The sequence below is a fragment of the Protobothrops mucrosquamatus genome, unplaced genomic scaffold, assembly GCF_001527695.2.
Source record: "Protobothrops mucrosquamatus isolate PMUCROS unplaced genomic scaffold, P.Mucros_1.0 scaffold2345, whole genome shotgun sequence".
In the NCBI taxonomy this organism is placed as follows: Eukaryota; Metazoa; Chordata; class Lepidosauria; order Squamata; family Viperidae; genus Protobothrops; species Protobothrops mucrosquamatus.
The window spans coordinates 140079-159240 of record NW_015388425.1 but is presented as its reverse complement, the minus strand read 5'-3'; the positions used below and the strand labels follow the sequence as shown (position 1 = coordinate 159240).

The following is a 19162-nucleotide window of genomic DNA, read 5'->3' as shown; positions in this document are numbered from 1 at the left end:
CCCCCCCCCAAAAAAAGTGGTGTTATTAGCCATCAAACCTCAAAAATACACTTTTCCCAAAAGGTTTCCACAATTTTGGCCACTACTGTATGTTAATGTCTTAACGTAAGAAATGTCATAACACCCACCCCAGAATTTCTCGTCTGCAATTGCATATCTAGAGTTTGTGTACTGCAGTGGTTCTCAACCTTTTCTCCCCCACAGACCCTTTTAAATACCTTTTATGGCCAGGGACCCCCAAGACTTAACTCAAGATTCGGTTAACATTTTTTCAAGCCTTCGCAGACCCCCCGTGGGATCCGTGGACCACAGGTTAAGAACCACTAGTGCGTTATATATAACAACAGAATGCCATTCTCGCATTTAATTCTGCTAGAAATCTCGAGTTGATGAAAACAAGAAGTTTCGACATCTTATCATTTTACCGTTAAGCTGAGCGTTTGCTTTGGCATCTTCAACCGCTTCTTCGCACAGTTCCACTCCGATAACTTTCTTCACTTTCTGCAGGATAAAAAGCAATAACCGGTTAATGCGTTGCTGGCTTTATAAGCGTAACGATGGCCCAAAAAAAAAGTTAGCAAAATTGGGCGCGGGTTCAAAAGCCAGAGAATTGATCAGCCAAAGCCATCTTCGCCTTAGAAGATCGTTGTCCTGCTCTGGAAATGTTTTTGCTGTTGCACTGAATTTCACGTTTATATACGGGGAGAGGGACCTTTACACAAAGAGAATTTAGCTCAGTTCTGGTCTGTGGGACAGCAGATTCCTTACAGTGATCCGCTTCTTCCACTGAACAAGCGGAACATAGGGTCCATCGGTTCCGACTCTGAACTTGTTATGGTTATTTTTTGTGGTTCTGTATTTAATTTGGGTGGATTAAAATCCCTATTCAAGAAAAAAAAATTGCCTGGCTTAGCAATGGAAATTTCAGTCCTGATTGCGGTTGTAAATCTAGGCCTACATACTGGGGGGGGGGGGGGAATTGTGATGTCTCTGCTCCCCCTTCCTCGTGGAAATAGGAAGCACACCTGTTCCTTTACCTGTGCTAGAGAGATGCCAATTGATCCAGTCCCACAGCAAACATCCAGCACTGTCGTATCCTGGTTAATCTCGGCCCAGTCCTGAATGGTTGAATAGAGAACTTCGGCTGCCTTAGTGTTTATCTGTGAAGTCCAACATTATTCTTGTTACTAACTCACCTAACAAGCAGGGAACAAGCCACTGGCAAAAAATCTCCGCGGGTTGAAGTAAATTTGACTTCCCGTCAAACTGGAATACCAAATTAAAGTTACAGCGAAAAACTTAAATAGAGCTTTGCATATTGAAAAGTGTAAAAGCCCCATTTGGATCATAGGGAGAAACAAGGAAATTGCGAGACTTTTAAAAGAAAGTCACAATATCTTTTATTTCCGTCACCCACCAACACTTAGGTATAAAATTACAGCACTCTTGATTTATTTTACTTATTTAATAGCTAGCCAAAAGAAAGGAGGGCCCTTAAAATGCAGATGTATACCTCTTATTTCAATTCTTTATGCCTGTATGCCTGTTATTTCAATTCTTCAAGACACGATTATCAGCTTGTATAATTTTACCCCTTAAAGTTTTAATGCACTGGGAGGTTTACAGTTAATCCTGACACAAATTCTTCTCATTTTATTTATTTATTTTGGGGGGGAAGGACCCAGGAAAATAGGCAGTTCCTCCATTTTCCTAAAAAATCACTTCCAAAGAACAGCTAATAATCCCAGCTGCAAAAACCAGGCTTAAACACAACATCGTGAAAAATTACCTGGAAAAAAGCATGGGGTGAAATCCGGAATTTTAACCCCAGAAGGTTTTCCTGTATGTACTTATCCCCGGCGATGTTGTTCAAAATTAAATCTTCTCGATTTGGTGATTTTCTAGAAAGGGAAGAAGCAGCAAAACGGGGTTTTGTGACGGCCATCCTTGCATCTGCAAATCACACTCCACTATTACAATTATGGATCAAACAAATGAGGGCCAGAAAACAGATCTCAACTGATCCTCGAACTTATTAACGCAATGATTCTTCAGCTCAATATTATAATATTAACAGCACAATTAAGTAATCTCAAATAATGTTCACATATTAATGAGATGGAAGACCTAAAAGTGTTCCCATTTTATTGGGCGATCGCTATTCAGAAAGGCTCCCGAAGGACTAATAGACAAAGCAGGAAGAAAAAATCCCACTAGTTAACATTTTATTCTAATCTCTTTCCAGCCTCTCTTGACTGTACTGGCTGTTAACTAATTACTGTGACAGTAAAATAAATCAAAAATTATTCTTGAATCCGCCTACCCATCGTGGAAAACAGGCTGGGTTGCCCTTAGTCTACAGTATTTTTAATGAACCTTGAGATTATTATTATTATTATTATTATTANTCCCACTAGTTAACATTTTATTCTAATCTCTTTCCAGCCTCTCTTGACTGTACTGGCTGTTAACTAATTACTGTGACAGTAAAATAAATCAAAAATTATTCTTGAATCCGCCTACCCATCGTGGAAAACAGGCTGGGTTGCCCTTAGTCTACAGTATTTTTAATGAACCTTGAGATTATTATTATTATTATTATTATTATTATTATTATTATTATTAATAATAATAATAATAATAATAATAATAATAATAATAATAATAATAATAATAAAGTTGGAAGGGACCTTGGAGGACATCTAGTCCAACCCCCTGCTCAGGCAAGAAACCCTACACCATTTCAGACAAATGGCTGTCCAGTCTCTTCTTAAAAACTTCCAGTGTTGGAGCATTCACCGCTTCTGGAGGCAGGTTGTTCCACTGGTTAATTGTTCTCACTGTCAGGAAGTTTCTCCTTAGCTCTAGGTTGCTTCTCTCCTTGATTAGTTTCCATCCGTTGCTTCTTGTCCTGCCTTCAGGCGCTTTGGAGAATAGCTTGACTCCCTCTTCTTTGGGGCAGCCCCTGAGATATTGGAACACTGCCATCATGTCCCCCCTGGTCCTTCTCTTCGTTAAACTAGACATACCCAATTCCAGCAACCGTTCCATCATATGCTTTAGCCTCCAGTCCCCTAATCATCTTTGTTGCTCTTCTCTGCACTCTTTCTAGAGTCTCAACATCTTTTTTACATTGTGGTGACCAAAATTGGATGCAGTCTTCCAAGTGCGGCCTTACCAAGGCATTGTAAAGTGGTATTAATACTTCACGTGATCTTGATTCTATCCCTCTGTTAATGCAGCCTAAATGGCTTAGCATTTTGAAAATCCAGCTGTATTTTATAGCAGTTTAGTTTCTCCCTTAGAGGGAGTGATGGTATCCCACGTCCGATCTTGCCTTCATCTTCTAAAAAAAAGTTCACCCTAAACAATATCTTTTGTTGTTACCTCTGACCTTCTTCCACAAAATATAAAGACGTTATTCCGCTGTCTTTCCCGGGACCTTCGGTGAAGTACGTAGCCATAGAGCTTTGCAATGTAGCCCGTTCTTCTTGGCTCAACTTCTAGAGATTCCAAAAAAGCAGAAAGATGCTTAGATGTCTGAACAGCACAGCAGGTTTTAAAGACAGTTAAGCAAAATGAAGATAACATCTGAAGCATAGCTGACATTTCTCCAGGGAAACTGCGCGTTAAATCCAAGAACAATAAGCAGTTTCCGGGGACATCAAAAAAAGGTGCTCAAAGCTTATGTTTTACTATAGAAACCAAAGTTTAATACCTGTGGGTTAAAATAGGCAATTGCCATGACCTGGCCATCCAAGCTAGTACGAACTGTTAGCTGTTTCCAGTGACCTTCGTAAGTTTCTGGGCTATAAACACCATAAGAGGTTGACCTGTAATTTACAAATCTTTAATTACTAAATCAGGACTTAGTAAGTGCAACTGTTGATTGGGAGCTACTCCAGGTAAGATAGGTGGCTATATAAATACCATTATTTTTTGTAGTTCAGAGTTGAACTGTGGGGTCCTTGATGCTCTCTGAGCTTGGTTGTTTTCTTGCAGACATTTCATTACCCTATTAAGTAACACCTTCAGTGCTGTACAGGGCAAGCCACTGCACATAAACAGAAAGCAAACTCCGATCCCTTCTGGCACTGATGATGTTATCTAGTTGGGTAATGAAACGTCTGCAAGAAAACCACCAAGCTCAGAGAGCACCAAAGACCCCATAGCCGTCTCATCCTGCAAAAGCCACGCCTGGAGAACCGAAAGCAGAATACTCCCGTAGAAGAAACGTTCTAAAAAAAACGACGAACAGCAGACTGGCTCACCGGATGTAGTCCTGGAAAGCCCTCACCACCTTTTTTGCCGCCGCGGGAACGTGGATGGTGTCGAAGGGTTCCACCACCGCACAGGAACCCCCTTTGTATTTGCCCAGGCGGAAGCCGACCGTTTTGTCTTCTTGATTTGGGCCCGAGCCAATCAAAAATTCACATTTGTTGCGGTACTCGGTCTAAAGGCAAAGCAAGGCAACATTCAGAACAAGAGTCGTTGGGGACGGTACAAAACAAACGTGAGGAGCGACGACGACACCACCAATCGTGAGAATACAGGCAGTCCTCGACTTACAGCTGTAAATTGAGCCTGGAATTACGGTCCTAAGCCATGCCGGTCGTTAAGCCGGTCATCACCCGACTTGACCCGATTTTACCATCTTTTATATGGGTGGTCATTCAAGTGAGTCACCTTAGCTGTTAGGAGAAATGAACCCGCTATCTGCAGTGGGTGTGTTTTGCCAGAAATCGGAAATAAACGCTAGTTTCTGGCCCAAAACATGCTTTCATCGCAGTCACGCGACCAAAGCATGCTGCAAAGAGAGGTAGAAAAAGGGGCAGTTGCCAAGCATCCACAACGCAGTCACAAGCGGGGAAGGGAGTTGTTGAAACTTCAAATCTGGGCCATATGTCCTTTTTCCAGGGTCCATTGTTACGGGTAGTCCTCAACTTACCACAACCCTGACCCCCCAAATTTCCATTGCTAAGCAGGACATTTGCGAAGTGAGCTTTGCCCTGTTCTACAACCTTTCTCGCCACAGTTGCTAAGTGGATCGCTGTGGTTGTTAAATTAGTCACACGGTTATGTGAATCTGGCTTCCCCGTGGAGTTTGCTTGTTGGAAGATCGCAAAAGGAGATCACAAGGACCCCGGGACACTGCAAATTCGTCGTAAATATGAGTCAGTTGCCAAGCGTATGAATTTTGATCACGTGATTATGGGGATGCTGCCAGGGTCGTCAGTCACTTTTTGCAGTGCCGTTCTAACTCCGAACGGTCACTAAATGAACTGTTGTAACTCGGGGACTACCTGTATTCATTCGACCCTTTACGCTTCTTAGCAGCTCTTCAGTGCGAAGAGCAAGGCTGGGTAGGCACGTCCGGTGCTTCACGTCCTCCCAAACCTTTATTAAATGGGGATCGCGCGAAACTCCCGGTACGCATGCACCTGTAAGGGTGATGGCTTCACTCCCTCCAAGGAGCAACATAGCCCATCGTGCTTCTCCTTTTGAAGGAACAGCCATGGGAGAAGCGCTCGGTTGTTGTTTCCCACTTCCCTGAAATCAAAAAGGTAAAAAAAAAAAAAGGTTTACTGGCGATAAAGAAGGAGAAGGAAAGGACAAAACCAACATCGGAGTCCCATCACGAAGCATCCTGGCTAAGCCATGGTTTAAAGCACGGGAAGTTAGAACAATTAACCAGTGGAACAACCTCCCTCCAGAAGAGGTGAATGCTCCAACACTGGAAGTTTTTAAGAAGAGACTGGACGGCCATTTGTCCGAAATGGTGTAGGGTTTCCTGCCTGAGCAGGGGGTTGGACTAGATGACCTCCAAGGTCCCTTCCAACTTTATTATTATTATTAAGCTGTGGAGGAGGCTGTCCCCGTTTCCCAAGCCCAAAATCCAAACCATTTTTCACACTTAACCACGATGGCAGCATCCCCATGGTCACGTGATCAAAATGCAAACGCTCGGCAACTGGCTTATCTTTATGACGGTTGTATTGTCCCGGGGTCACGTGATCCCCTTTTGGGACCTTCTGACAAGCAAAAGTCAATGGGGAACCCGGCTTCGCTTAATAACGGTGTCACTAACTTAACTGCAGGGATTCACTTAACAACGGTGGCAAGAAAGGTCGTAAAATGGGGCAAAACCCACTTAACAACTGTCTTGCTCAGCAAAAGAAGTTTTGGACTCAACTGTGGTCGTATGTCAAGGACTACTTGTACTCTGCATCCCCAAACAACAAGGAAATGGGATGGTTACGGACGCCTGTGGGCTGGAGGTTCTGTTGTAGGCCATCTTTGCAACCACGAAGGGACAAAATTCTCACTAGCCTGTCGCCATGAGGCAACCCTCCCATGAGGCAGCGCGTTCGTCAGCTCCACATCCACCCCTTCTCCCTACCACAAACCCCAAAAGTTTCCACATTTCAGTCCAATTATGCCATTAGGGGACACCTTCCTGCTTTGTAAAGCGTGGAACAAACGAAACTGCGTTGGCCGTTTCCATGAGCTGGACCTGGAGAAGTTCACCGTGGTCGGTTATGAAGTGAATCTTCCAGAACAGAAAATTACCTGGTCAGTTTCGCCAGCACTTCTTGACACTGCTGCTTCTTCTTCACCAGCTGGTCTTCATAAGGGATCGCCCACAAAGGAGTCACCACGTCTGCGATCTGTTTGCTCAGAGACTCCTCTTCGCCATCTTTTGACGAAGAATGACGCTTGGCCGACACCTCTTCGGCGCCTTCCTCTCTCCTCCTCTTCTTCAAAATGGGATCCGCCTTTGGTTTGGCCAAGCGGACACTCAGGTTCCGGTTCTTCCACCGGACCCCGTGGAGAACTTTCATCGCTTTGTCCCGTTCTTCCTCGCTCTTAAAGGTGACAAAAGCGAAGGTCTGTTTCCCCATCAGTTTTATCTTATGCGGGTTGAGTCCGTATCGGGCAAGGAACTTCTTGACTTCGCTAAAGCCAATATATTTGGGGAGATTCTGAAGTTCTACCTTATAGATTTCTGAGGTGAACAAATCCTCTTTAATATACCTGTACATGCTGGAAGCATCGGAAGTATTCCCCGTATTGGTTTCTTCGGTTTGGACCACGGATTCCGGGGTGGCACATTTTGTATCCCCCGAGCCCACGGAGTCCTCGTTTCCTTCCATTCTTTCAGCCATTCTGTAAAGAAAAAATAACAAAATTTATTCTCTTACATTAAAACTGGAACCAAATCACAGGGAGATCATTTGAGGGCAAAACTAGCCTAAAATGAACTGTAATAAACCACAATTAACCTGAGTAGCGAGGATGATAGAGAATCGTTGTGACTCTTAGCCACCACGATGATGGATTATTAGAATACTGGCTTACCCTGCTCTAGGAGAGGTATCTTTTAAAAATATAAAAAATCAATACCTGTAGTAAAAATCAGCTTTAAATAGCTGCAAGGCTTAGCAGTTGTCCTCTATGCCAAGCACTAAGGAAACAGGAGACCACTGTAACAAACTCATCCTGGCAAAACATTAACCAGATAACCAGCAAAACACAAGCAAGCAGAAGCTGTGGATTGATCCAGGAAGATCTGAAGAACATAGAATCATACGGCTAGAAGGGACCTGGGAGGTCTTCTAGTCCAACCACTCATACCATCCCAATCCAATGGTTTATCCAGTCTATTTTTGAAAACCTGGAAAAGTGAGTGGATGTTACGCCCAGCTTCAGCTAGACTGGCCACGATTGTGCATTATTAGTCCTGTGCTATTTCTGGTTTGGGTGTTGAAAGTTCCTGATTTGTATTGAAATGCTGGCTGAAGAATTCTGGGAATTGAAGTCCATTTAAACTTCCCAGGGTGGAGAAAGGAACAGGGTTCATGAGCAGGAAAGGCCGGGGGGGGGGGGGGGACTCAAGGCATCCAATTGAACAACTCCAGCCTTCCCCAAGGTGGAGCTTTTGGGAGGGGTTAAAACTACATGCCCCAGAACCCCCTGCGCAGCAGCGCTCCTCCAACCTAGCGCCGTCTAAGCGAGCTTCCTACAAGCGGGGCATTCCTGAATTTGCAATCCATCCGCATCCGGAGGGCGCCAGGCTGAGGAAGGTTGCAGGGGCGCCCCTATGCTCGACTAGAAGCCCAAGGAACCCCGCGCGGCACTTTCCACTCACCTCGGCCGCCACAGTGGGCGAGCAGTCCCAAACACCCACCTGGCAGAGCGCAGGCGCGAAAAAAGGGGCGGGGCCGGCATGACGCCGCGTGCACAACGTCGCTCTGCCTCGCTCCGGCTTTTCTTTTTTTCTCCTCTTCCTCCCCTCCCCCCCCCACGAAGGGCTGGGGGGAAAAAAAATCCCCGTATGTTCATGCGTGCGCATTCGCGCGTCAGCTTGAGAGCGGAAGGGTCGCGCGAGGGCCGACGGGAAGGCGGACGGAAAGCGCGCGCGCGGGGCCTCCCCACGTTGCTCGAGCCCGGCCGTTCCTCTCCTTCCCACACCACACGCGAGGAAAGTCCCTTTGCCCACCCGCGGGCCGGGGGAGAACGGCGATAAGAGGCCGGCCGGCTGGGTTTTAGTTTTTAGAAGCGGCCGTCGAGCTTAGGCCCACGTTCCCGTCAGGCCTTGCGGCGGCGCGGACCGCGGTGGGCGTGGCCTGAGCGGCGGGGGCGGAGCCCAGGCGGCGCAACGACCGAGCTCGCGGCGGGAGCGGGCAGCAGCGGAGGCGGGAAGCCGTGCGGCGACGGGGAGCGAGCCCGACGGGACCCACCATGGCCGAGACGAAGGTGAGGAGAGGCGGGAGGCGAGCCGGGGGGAAGGTTTCGCGCCGCCGCTAGGCCCCTCAGGCGCGGGGCGGCCCTCCCTCAGCGGCCTCGGCCTCCCGTGAGGGACCCCACCGAATCCCCTCCCCCCCCACACATATACAGGGAGCCCCCCCTCCGCCTCAGGCCCTCGCGCCGCTGGGACTTCATTTCCCAGCATTCCCTGCCTGGCCGGCTGCGGGGAGTTGCAGTCCCGGCGGGAGGAAAGGGTCCTGCGGCCTCGTGCTTGGCTCCGCCCTCCCACGTGGTCGCCCTGGCCCGGGGGGGGTGTTGAGAAGCGGCGGGAAGATTCTGGAACCCCCCCCCAAAAAAAGACGGGTGGTCTTCCTTGCCCCATGCCTTGCGGGGGGGTGTTCCGAACCTCCCCCCTTGAAGGGGGGGGGCTTTTCCCACGATGGGGGGGGTCTTCCCCATCCCTGACCCCCAGCTGCGATGCCCGCCTATTGTTTCTCCCCCCGGAACCCTTCCAGGCACGGTCCCGATCATTATTTATTATTTATTAAATGAATGGATGGTTATTATAATATTTTCATGGCGCTCATCTCCCCTACGAGGTGATTCCGGGCCCCAATAATAATAAAGTTGGAAGGGAGCTTGGAGGTCATCTAGTCCAACCCCCTGCTCAGGCAGGAAATCCTATACTATTTCAGACAAATGGCTATCCAGTCTCTTCTTAAAAACTTCCAGTGTTGGAAAAGGGAGGGAGGAAGGAAGGAAAAAAAAACAGTTGGAAGGGATCTTGGAGGTCATCTAGTCCAACCCCCTGCTCAGGCAGGAAACCCTACCACCATTTCAGACAAATGGCTGTCCAGTCTTTTCTTAAAAACTTCCAGTGTTGGAGGAGGGAGGGAGGAAGGAAGGGGAAAAAAAGAATAACAGAGTTGGAAGGGATCTTGGAGGTCATCTAGTCCAACCCCCTGCTCAGGCAGGAAACCCTATACCATTTCAGACAAATGGCTGTCCAGTCTCTTCTTAAAAACTTCGAGTACATTACATACATACATACATACATACATACATACATACATACATATTAAATTTCTATGCCTGTCTTAAACTTTGCAAACATTCTTGTGGCTTCCTAGGTTCGCCAGTCTTTTGGTGCCAGGACCTCTTTCTCTGCCTTCTTAAAAATGATGGGGGAGGTTTGGTTGATCTCTGGGTTATATCTATGGAGGTATCGGAAGTTTTAAGTTGAGAAAAGGTTAAAATGTTTGCTTATTGGAATTTATGAATAGCAGCAAAGGGTTTTGGGGACTCCAGGCCACCCTTTGAGAAGTGCTGGGCTAAGTGAACAACAGTGTATCCCTTAAATCAGGGGTTTTCGGGTGCCATGGTTGAAAATTTTAAGAAAGCAGCAGGGGTCTTTGTGGACCTTCAGACTTTGGTAAACCAGATTGCTGTAAAAAGAATTGCAATGTATGAAAGTCATTTTGGGCATCATTACTTGTTTCAAGGATGTATCTTTTTTCTCAAGCACAAAATAAAATGCAAATAAGGTTCAATTTTGGAGGAGGAAAACCTTCAGGTTTTAAAATCCTCATTTATATAGTAGCCATCAAATTCCAACTAATCTGTTCTCATTTTTAGTTTTTGACACCTGTTTTAAAGTACAAAACAAGGGAACACATAATTTGTTTATACTTTATTTTCTCTGCTGGCCACTGCCAAAGACTCCTGAATAATGCCTCAGTTCTTTGTGACAGTTAGCATCCTTTTATTGATGTTTTAATACTCTTCACAAATCTGTGGTGGCATTCATTCCTTGGTGGAGGGACAATGTTCACCACCCATTTAGGGCACATTTTTAATATGCTTGGATGTCATTTGAGCATCATATATACCTATATTTAGTGGTGTTGCAAGCTTGCACTGATTTTTTTCTAAAGTTTAGAAAGTGATAAACTAAAAACACGATTTGGAGATTTCTGCTTGTGAGATTTTTGAACTCTGGGTGTTCTTTTGCAGTTCTATTGACCACCATAAAAAAACTGTTGCTGCTGTTTTCGGAATGAAATAGGATTAAATTAGCTTTCTAATGAAAGTCAGATGGGTATGTTTATGAGAATGTCTACCGTAACTCTTTGAAATGATCTTCTCCAACAAGCCTTTGATGCATTTCAAGCTTTTTTTCTCTTAACTCTGCAGGATGCACATGAGGAGCATGACTCAGCAACCGACAATGCAGATGATTCTAACCACGACCCGCAGTTTGAGCCCATCGTTTCTCTTCCTGAGCAAGAGATCAGAACTCTGGAGGAAGATGAGGAAGAACTTTTCAAGATGTAAGCTCCAGCCGAAGCTTTCCGCAATTAAATTAGCAGGTTCTCTTAACTTTCAGGGAAGTGTAAGAGTAAATTTTCCAGGTGTAAATCTGAAGTCCCAATTTTTGTGGGAAATGTGAAGATCTGCAGGCTTATCTTTTAGCAAAATGGGTTGTTTAAACTCTAGGACAGGTGCCCAACCCAGTGGGCCATGAGGGGTTTGCAACCAGGCCGCAGAAACGGCTGGCAAGCTTGTATTCTCACTTGCACAAGTAGCATGCACACACACACACACTTCCCAGGCACTCCTGCAGAACCATCCCCTCTTTCCCCTCCACCCGCCAGTCCACAAAGCCGGAAACGTTGGGAAACTCCGCTGTAAGATGGTAAAGGTGATGGAGTTAGCAGACATGGCCAAATTGATTCTTTAAATGAAAGAATTCATCTAGTTTTATTTCTACTTTGAAACCACTTCTCAATTTTCTGCTCGAAACGGGGGGGGGAATGAAACGTTGAGTTTAGGTAATTAAAATGATTTCATAATTGATAGAAATGGCTTTTAAGGTTCAGAAATGTAAAGTTAAAGGTCAGTATTATTTTTGTAGTCTGCTGCGCTGAAGAAAGTCAGAAACTATTACTTTTTGTCTTTGCATGTTTCTCCTTTTCTTATTTACTAACTTTTGTTTCTTCTATATTTTATCTCATCATGAAGCTTCATTTAAAAACGTATTTAAAAAGTGTTTGAACTCCATTGTACCTGACTGAAACTGACTTAGCCATCCAGAAAGTAAATTTTAAAGGCATTTCGTTTCAAAGGAATTTCTCCAGAGGCTTTTATCAAATTATAACTTTCAAGGTTGTGTTGTCTGTTGAAGAAAATTAGTTGAAATTAGAAATTAGTTATCTTAGTGATACTAAACAATCCTAGTTCGGTATAATCTCTGGCATATTCATTGCCATTAATTTCTCTTTTTTTTTCTTTTTTTCTTTTTGTATTTTATTTTTTCATGAAGGCGAGCAAAACTTTTCCGATTTGCGTCAGAAAATGACCTCCCAGAATGGAAAGAACGTGGCACTGGGGACGTAAAACTCCTGAAGCACAGAGAGAGGGGGACCATCCGCCTCTTAATGAGGAGAGATAAAACTCTAAAAATCTGTGCTAATCATTACAGTATGTAATTTAGTATTCTTCTCCTACTTAAGACTCCTGTATAAATTGGTATTGTAACAACGAACCCTTAACTCTGAATAACAGTGATAATATTCTGAAATATATTCAACAATATTTTAAATACAGATAATAGACAATTGCACATTTGTTATTTTTTTAGATAGACTTGATCTTCCATGCTGGCTTTTCACAGCCTTATAAGATTGCTTGTATAGATTGTAAGATGGTTTGGTAGTTTGTATCATCTTTTGCTGCATTACCTGTGCCTAACTACCCCCCCCCTTCCTCACTTCTAGTCACACCTTTAATGGAGTTGAAGCCCAACGCTGGGAGTGACCGGGCCTGGGTGTGGAATACACACGCTGATTTTGCAGATGAGAGTCCTAAACCAGAACTTCTGGCAATTCGGTTTTTAAATGCAGAAAGTAAGTTACTTGTTTCGGAGAAATTGGGCTTTTTAAAAAAGTGGTCTTCCTCCCCTTGTGGCCTAGGGAATGATGGGAAAAACCTCACGCTGTTCCAGGAATCTGTTCAGGGTGCCAGGAGGAGACTCAAAGTTTTTAAACCAGAAAGGAGGTAGTCCAATGTATTAGAGGTGTAACGTATAGGTCAGGGGTAGGCAACCTTGGCTCTTTTATGACTCGTGGACTTCACCTCCCAGAATTCTTCAGCCAGCATGGCTCAGCTTGGAAACCTCTCCCTTTCCCCTCAGCATGGCTGGCTCAGGAGTTGAAGTCCACGAGTCATAAAAGAGCCAAGGTTGCCTACCCCTGGTATAGGTAGTCCTCGACTTACAACCACAGTTGAGCCCAAAAAAATCTGTTGCTAAGAAAACAGTTAAGTCTGTTTGCCCCATTTTACAACTTTTCTTGCCACAGTTGTCAATCAATCACTGCAGTTATTAAGTTAGTAACGTGATTCTTAAGTGAATCTGGCTTCCCCATTGATTTTACTTTTCAGAAGGTTATAAAAGGGGATCCCACGACCCCGGGACACTGCAACCATCATAAGTATGGGTCAGTTGTCAAACATCTGGATTTTGATCGTGGGATGCTGCAACAGTCCTAAGTGTGAAAACTCTGGTCACTAAACGAACGGTTGTAAGTTGAGGACTACCGGTATCTCAACTTTGCAAAGGAATGAAGCAAATATGGATTCGGAGAGATAAAATAATAATAAACCCTTTATTATCAAAGTATAACATGTATACAGTGAAATTGGCTGAGCCTCAGCCTGTGAAGTTACAACGCTCCTTTTTCCCCGCTGAATGAAGTACTTGCAGTGCTAGATTACAGTGACCTCAAGTGGCCACTCCTGTAGCCTCTCCCAGCATACCAGTTCACAATTTTGGGTTGTGTAGAAATTCACTCACTCTGCAATGACCTCGCCCTTGCTTGTTTTAACCCTTGGCTCAGGGACTTGTTTTCCCACCAAAATGGCGGCAGGGCCTTGGAAAGGTGGAATTTGGCGGAAACCGTAGCCTCTGTGTAGTCTCTGTGTCATGGTTCCGAGAAATGAAACTCTTCCAAGTACTTCAAGGCATTATTTACCTTAAAGAATCTTTATTCAAGTAATATAGCTTCGGCCATGAAATCTGAAGCACAATTCCCTCCTCTGATTAACAGTCATAAATCACATTCTCCAATTAGTTTGAGATGCAAGCTTTCCCTCCTGGGTCCATTTCTTTATCATCTCTTATTTCAAAAGCCTCTGAATTGTTATGTCTAACTAACTCCCATTACATTCCTCCCCCTCCCCCCAATATCATTTAATTCTAAGAGTGAAGCATAGGAGAGAAAAAGGCTGCATCTCCCCATGTTGTCAAAGCAAGAACATCCCATGTTAGCAGCATTTGACACTCTGGGGATGAAGTGTGTGCTTCCCTGCGTGTCTTTCCAGTTACTGGCTTAAATCCACTGTAACATTTCTCTGTTTTTTTTTGTTTTTGTTTTTTTGCTTCTTTCAAACAGACGCACAGAAATTCAAAGTGAAATTTGAAGAATGTAAGAATGAAGTTGATAACAAGGGAAAGAAAGGTAAGATGTTTGTGTTGGCTTACTTCTGAAAAAAAGGGAATGTTTGAAGCATTTCTGCAGAAGTCCCTGATCAGTCAGACAAGTAGGGAAGAGATAAAAGTCTCCACCACATATTTTACACAAAGTGTGTGGGATGTGTCTAGACTTGGTCATGGGAGTCATGCATTCTGAATTACCTGAAGGAGTTATTTTTTTCCTTTCTCCCTTACTTGCCCTGCCATTTAATACTCATTTTGTGCCAATTCTTGATTTTGCTTCTTCATTTTTCTGGGGGGGAAAATATAATTCTTTTGTCATTCATCATCCCTTCTTTCGCATTTAGTTATAGAAAATAACAGTCAAATTTGACTTGGGATATCGGTCCTTAATCACAGTTGTCTTTTATGATGTATAGCTCAACTTTATGAAAATATTCCAGTATCGTTGAATAAAAAGTCAGTGGGCCAAGATTCAACATGACACAAGTAGTCTTTGACTTACAACTAGTCCGCACACTCGCAACCACTGCAGCATCCACATGGTCACCTGATCAAAATTAGGGCGCTTGGCAGCTAGTGGGTATTTATGAGTATCCTGGGATCAGACGATCAGTATTTGCAAATTTTTTAGCCAGCTTCCAACCAAGTCAATAGAATCCCAACGTCAATATTCACTTAACAATTCACTTAATGACTGAAGTAGGAGGTCATAAAATTGGGGGTGATTCATTTAACCTCCTTACTTAGTGATGGAAGAATTGTCATAAGTTGAGGGGCTACTTGTATCTATGAAACCAGTTACCTTTAGCTACAATAGACAGAATGATTTTCCATCTGGCTGAATATGGCGGGAAACTGGAGCGATTGTTTCGAGACTGGGAGCCTTATCAAGGAAGCAATATTTTTGTGTTTTCATTAATCCTGAGGTGTTGAGGCCGCCAACATTCTGTTCAACAGGCTTCCCATTTTCACGTGTATCGGCAGGCTCACTCTGCGCGTGACTGCAGTAGTCACAGTGCTTTTTAAGCCTGCTAGAGTAGCAGTCCAGAATAAAACAAAACATTTCCTTCCTTGTGGATTTCTGTTTCAACTGTCTTGGCACATCACATTTAATTCTGAACAGAGTTTTAAGGGTTAAACTTGTGAAAATTCCAAGTAATTCTTCTTAGGTATTCAGGCAAAGTAAATTAGAAGATTTTCTTTTTTTATGTATATATTTAAACCAAAAGGCTGTCATATTTGTTATGTTCAGTTTGGGGGCCTATCTCTATATCTGCAGTTCAAACTCAATTGTACATTATTACAAAGGCAGTGTTTTCCTGCTGCATCCCATAACCGTGTTTCCAGCTAATGCCTATTAAATGCTAATGGTCTACACCGACATTTTTTAGCAGAAACAGACAAAAACGGTAGCGCTGATAAAATTGCTGAAAAACTAGAAGACCTTTCTGTAAAGGACGAGTGCAAAGCATCGGAGAAGAAAGAAGACAAGGAAAAGACCGAAGAGAAGCAATAAATCATTTTGGGCCTTGTGTTTTTCCTTTTTTTTTCTTATTTTTTTTTCTTAATTTTTACAAGGGACTTTATAAAGAACTGTATTCTGATTTTTTTTTTCTAAGCTTTTGCCCTTTTGGGAAAAAAAAAAAAGATCCATTCCCCAGTCATGAAAATGTACTGTGCTAAAACTTTCTTTTCCATAGTGGAAATACTTATTTATAGTGTTCCAGGAGAGAATAAATAAAGCTTTGGAAACGGTGTGAAAAGGACAGGGTTTTCTATATATACACTTTGTGTGGCTGTCCTTGTTACCTTGGGTTATATGTCTGGGTGCGTATTTTAGGTGAGGTATAGTGTAACTGAATTCTACCAATAGGGGGGAAAAAAGAGAACAAATAACGAAGATGTTTCTGATGCATTGTGGCTGAATGTTGTAATGACTGGAAGAAGAAATTTTATGCTAAGATTCCTTTTCTTATAACTGAGGTTTGAGTGACCTTGAGTGTTCTTGTGCAGATTTATTAGCCCCCTTAGAATCTAATGTCATCCCACAAAGGCCTGTGATGTATTTCAAAATATTGTGGTTTCTTTTGATCGACAGCAGCGATCCAGAAAAATTGTTCCAGTTATTAGCAAAAGTGGGAGGTGTCCAGCGAATGCAATTTAAAAAAAAAAACACGGTTTCAATGGCCTTTTTTTTTCTGTAGAGCAGAATCCTTCCTTGCAAATCTGGACAGGCTCTTCTGTGTAAACAGAACAAAAATCCAGTTCCTTCTGTAAAAATTTTCAATATAAACTCTCCATGTAGGTATGAAGGCAAATAATATTTTCTGTTGCTTTGCTGTCTCGATTATAGCTTTTTCATAGCGTGTTCTGGGGAAACGGGAGGAGGGCGGGAATTTCACTGTTGTTGTTTTTTTAAAGATAACTTTTGGGTTGTGACAAAAATCACCTTTCTTAACACCGCCCAGGAAAAAGCACTGATGTCTGAATTTGCGTCCGATAGTCGAGGACGAGGTTCCCCCATTTAACAATAAACTTTTGGGTAACAAAGGTGTCATTGTGGGCTCCCTCCTCATTGTCACTTGACCCTTGGAAGATTATCCTGTTAAGATTCCTAGGACGTCCTTAATCTTCACCAGAGAGACCAAAAATGTTTATATGATGAGCTTCTGCATCCATAACCACGGGCTATGCTCATCCGATCGCGTATGTTGTCGCTTTCCATCGTCATGGCAAAATGGATTATAACTGGTCTTCAGAAAGAGATTTTTTAAAAAAATATAACTCAGGCTTTCTCAGAGTGTGTATATTCTGCAATATGTACTCCCTCTTTAACTCATTTCTCTTGACTGTACAAACCTCCCCAAAAGTAACACAGGTTGTCTGTCCTGCATAGAAATTGAGAACGCCTAGCCTAGTTTCTTTAGAGTCAAGTTCTCCATGTCAGCTTATTCTGCTGTTTCTCAATCTCAGCCACTTTTTAAGATGTGTGGACCTCAACTCCCAGAATCTCCCAGCCAGCTTAGCTGGGAGATTGAAGTCCACACGTCTTCAGGCTGCCAAGGTTGACAAACATCGGCTTACACACTTGAGAGCGTGGCTATACAACATTCCTTTTCTCTTGCTTGAAAAAATGTGCACAGTAGACTTGTTATTACTTTAATTAAAAGCTTTTGTTCAATTAACAGCAGAACTGTTTGAACTCACCCTTGACCTCTTAATGAAAATTTTAAGTATTTCCTTGCTATTCTCTCTCTCTCCCTTCCTCCCTCCCCACGATCATCATTACATTTTTATGGATGTATACGTTTCTTCCTGTAGTGTTGGTTTTTTGCGTCATTATATCTTGACTAAGGCATGACTGCAAGTAGGGAGATGCAGAAATACCTCAACCAGTCCCAAGGACCTGTCACTATATCCCTCAGTAAGGTAAAAGGGCATTGAAAGCTTATTTTCAGATTGAAATCACTATGAATGATTTATCAAAAAAGAGGCACTGTTCACCCATCTAACTTTGAAATAAATTTAAGCTTCATCTTTTCGTTTTGCTTAATTCTTGTAAGAGGGGGTACGATTGGTGTGCTGTGATTTTGGTTCTTAGAACCGTCGATCTCTATGGTCTCAGGATAACTTGTGTATAATGGATTGCCTCTGCCCTTTGAGCTATTTAACAACTTGGTTTCTGTATTGTAATTTCTGGGACATAAAAAAGCGAATGATGTGTGAAGGGAAGAGCATCTGTGGAATGTGCCTCTCGAGTACAGCTCCTCATCTGTCACTTGGGTTTGGGAGGGGGGGGACAGGGAGAGGAAGGGAACAATTGCATTGTTGTTGCTGTGTGTAAATGTACTATGCAGGTTGCCTGTTCTGTTCGCTCCCTTTGTAAAATGCAACGCTTGTGTGTGCTTTTTCCGAAGCCTCTTCCCATGGCAAATTTTTTTATGGTGGAAACCTGTTCAGCAACAGAAACGAAGCCATACCGACAGGATTTATATAGTGTTTGTTTAACTTTATATATTAAAACAAAATAATGTATCAACGATGCTGTGTAAAAGAAACAGGAGCATAAAGTAAGATACCACAAAAGAAACATGTGCAATCTTATTTTTAATTGACTGGTATGAGTAAATAAAGCTGCAGTTTTTATTATTTGGGATTCTGTAACTCTCTAGTTACAGAGAGCCAGTTTGGAGGGCAGGTACTCCTCGACTTAACGACCAAAATTGACGTTTGCGAAGTGGCAGGGTTAAAATCAATTTTGTCCCATTTTACAACCTGTCTTGCCACAGTTAAGTAAATCAGTAGTTAAGTGAGTAGCACCGTTGTTAAGTGAATCTAACTTCCCCGTTGACTTTGCTCGTCAGAAGATCGCAAAAGGGATCACGTGACCCCGGGACGCTGCGACCGTCATAAAGACAAGCTGATTGCCAAGCAGCTGAATTTTGATCATTTTGTATCACAGGGATGCTGCAACGGTCATAAGTGTGACTTCAAACTGTCACTAAATGCACTGTTGTAAGTCTAGGACTACCTGTAGTGGTTATGTAGCACTAGAAACCGGGAGATTGTGAGTTCTAGTTCTGCTTGAGCTATGAAACTGGCTGCGTCCCTTTCAGCCTAGGTGTCAAAGCAAGAACATCCAATGACACTAGGAAGGAGAAAAACCTTGCCAAGTAAACAAGGGACATGTCCAGGAAATTGCCAGGAGTCAAAACACACACACACACACACACCTCTCTAGGGCATTTTTGCCTTCCTAGCAGGATTCCTGAAACGAATTTGAAGAACGGCTTAATATTGTACACAGTAATAGCAAAATAATGCTAATGGATGGATCGTAAATTGCCTAAACTGCATCGCAACATAAATTAACAATACATAGAGATCAGTAAGGGGGGGAAAAATCGATTGGATTTATTC

The 19162-nt window shown here is 43.3% G+C and overlaps 2 protein-coding genes across 2 annotated transcripts in view; one reads left to right on the top strand and one right to left on the bottom strand.

Annotated features, from left to right (window-relative positions):
• Positions 1-7066, bottom strand: part of TRMT2A (tRNA methyltransferase 2 homolog A) — a 9675-nt gene extending 2609 nt beyond the window's left edge. Inside the window, exons 1-8 of the mRNA XM_015824761.1 lie at positions 6571-7066; positions 5442-5550; positions 4272-4453; positions 3719-3833; positions 3388-3503; positions 1790-1901; positions 1038-1160; positions 426-501 (exon numbers count right to left, since the gene is read on the bottom strand). Coding sequence (XP_015680247.1) covers positions 426-501; positions 1038-1160; positions 1790-1901; positions 3388-3503; positions 3719-3833; positions 4272-4453; positions 5442-5550; positions 6571-7043 — 1306 coding nt within the window. The 5' untranslated portion in view covers positions 7044-7066. The remainder of the gene's footprint in view (positions 1-425; positions 502-1037; positions 1161-1789; positions 1902-3387; positions 3504-3718; positions 3834-4271; positions 4454-5441; positions 5551-6570) is intronic.
• Positions 7067-8675: 1609 nt separating this feature from the next.
• On the top strand, positions 8676-18328 carry RANBP1 (RAN binding protein 1). Its single transcript, XM_015824766.1, has 6 exons — positions 8676-8757; positions 10942-11078; positions 12071-12228; positions 12525-12653; positions 14199-14264; positions 15634-18328. The coding sequence occupies exons 1-6, from the start codon at positions 8743-8745 to the stop codon at positions 15756-15758; spliced, it is 630 nt and encodes a 209-aa protein (XP_015680252.1). The 5' UTR covers positions 8676-8742; the 3' UTR covers positions 15759-18328.
• The last annotated feature ends 834 nt before the right edge of the window (positions 18329-19162 follow it).

What these genes read in the sequence shown, in the direction of transcription:
- RANBP1 (XM_015824766.1), top strand. An exon ending in AATCTGTGCTAATCATTACA is followed by an intron (nt 12,229 to 12,524) that starts GTATGTAATTTA and finishes CCTCACTTCTAG; the next exon opens with TCACACCTTTAATGGAGTTG. An exon ending in TGATAACAAGGGAAAGAAAG is followed by an intron (nt 14,265 to 15,633) that starts GTAAGATGTTTG and finishes GACATTTTTTAG; the next exon opens with CAGAAACAGACAAAAACGGT.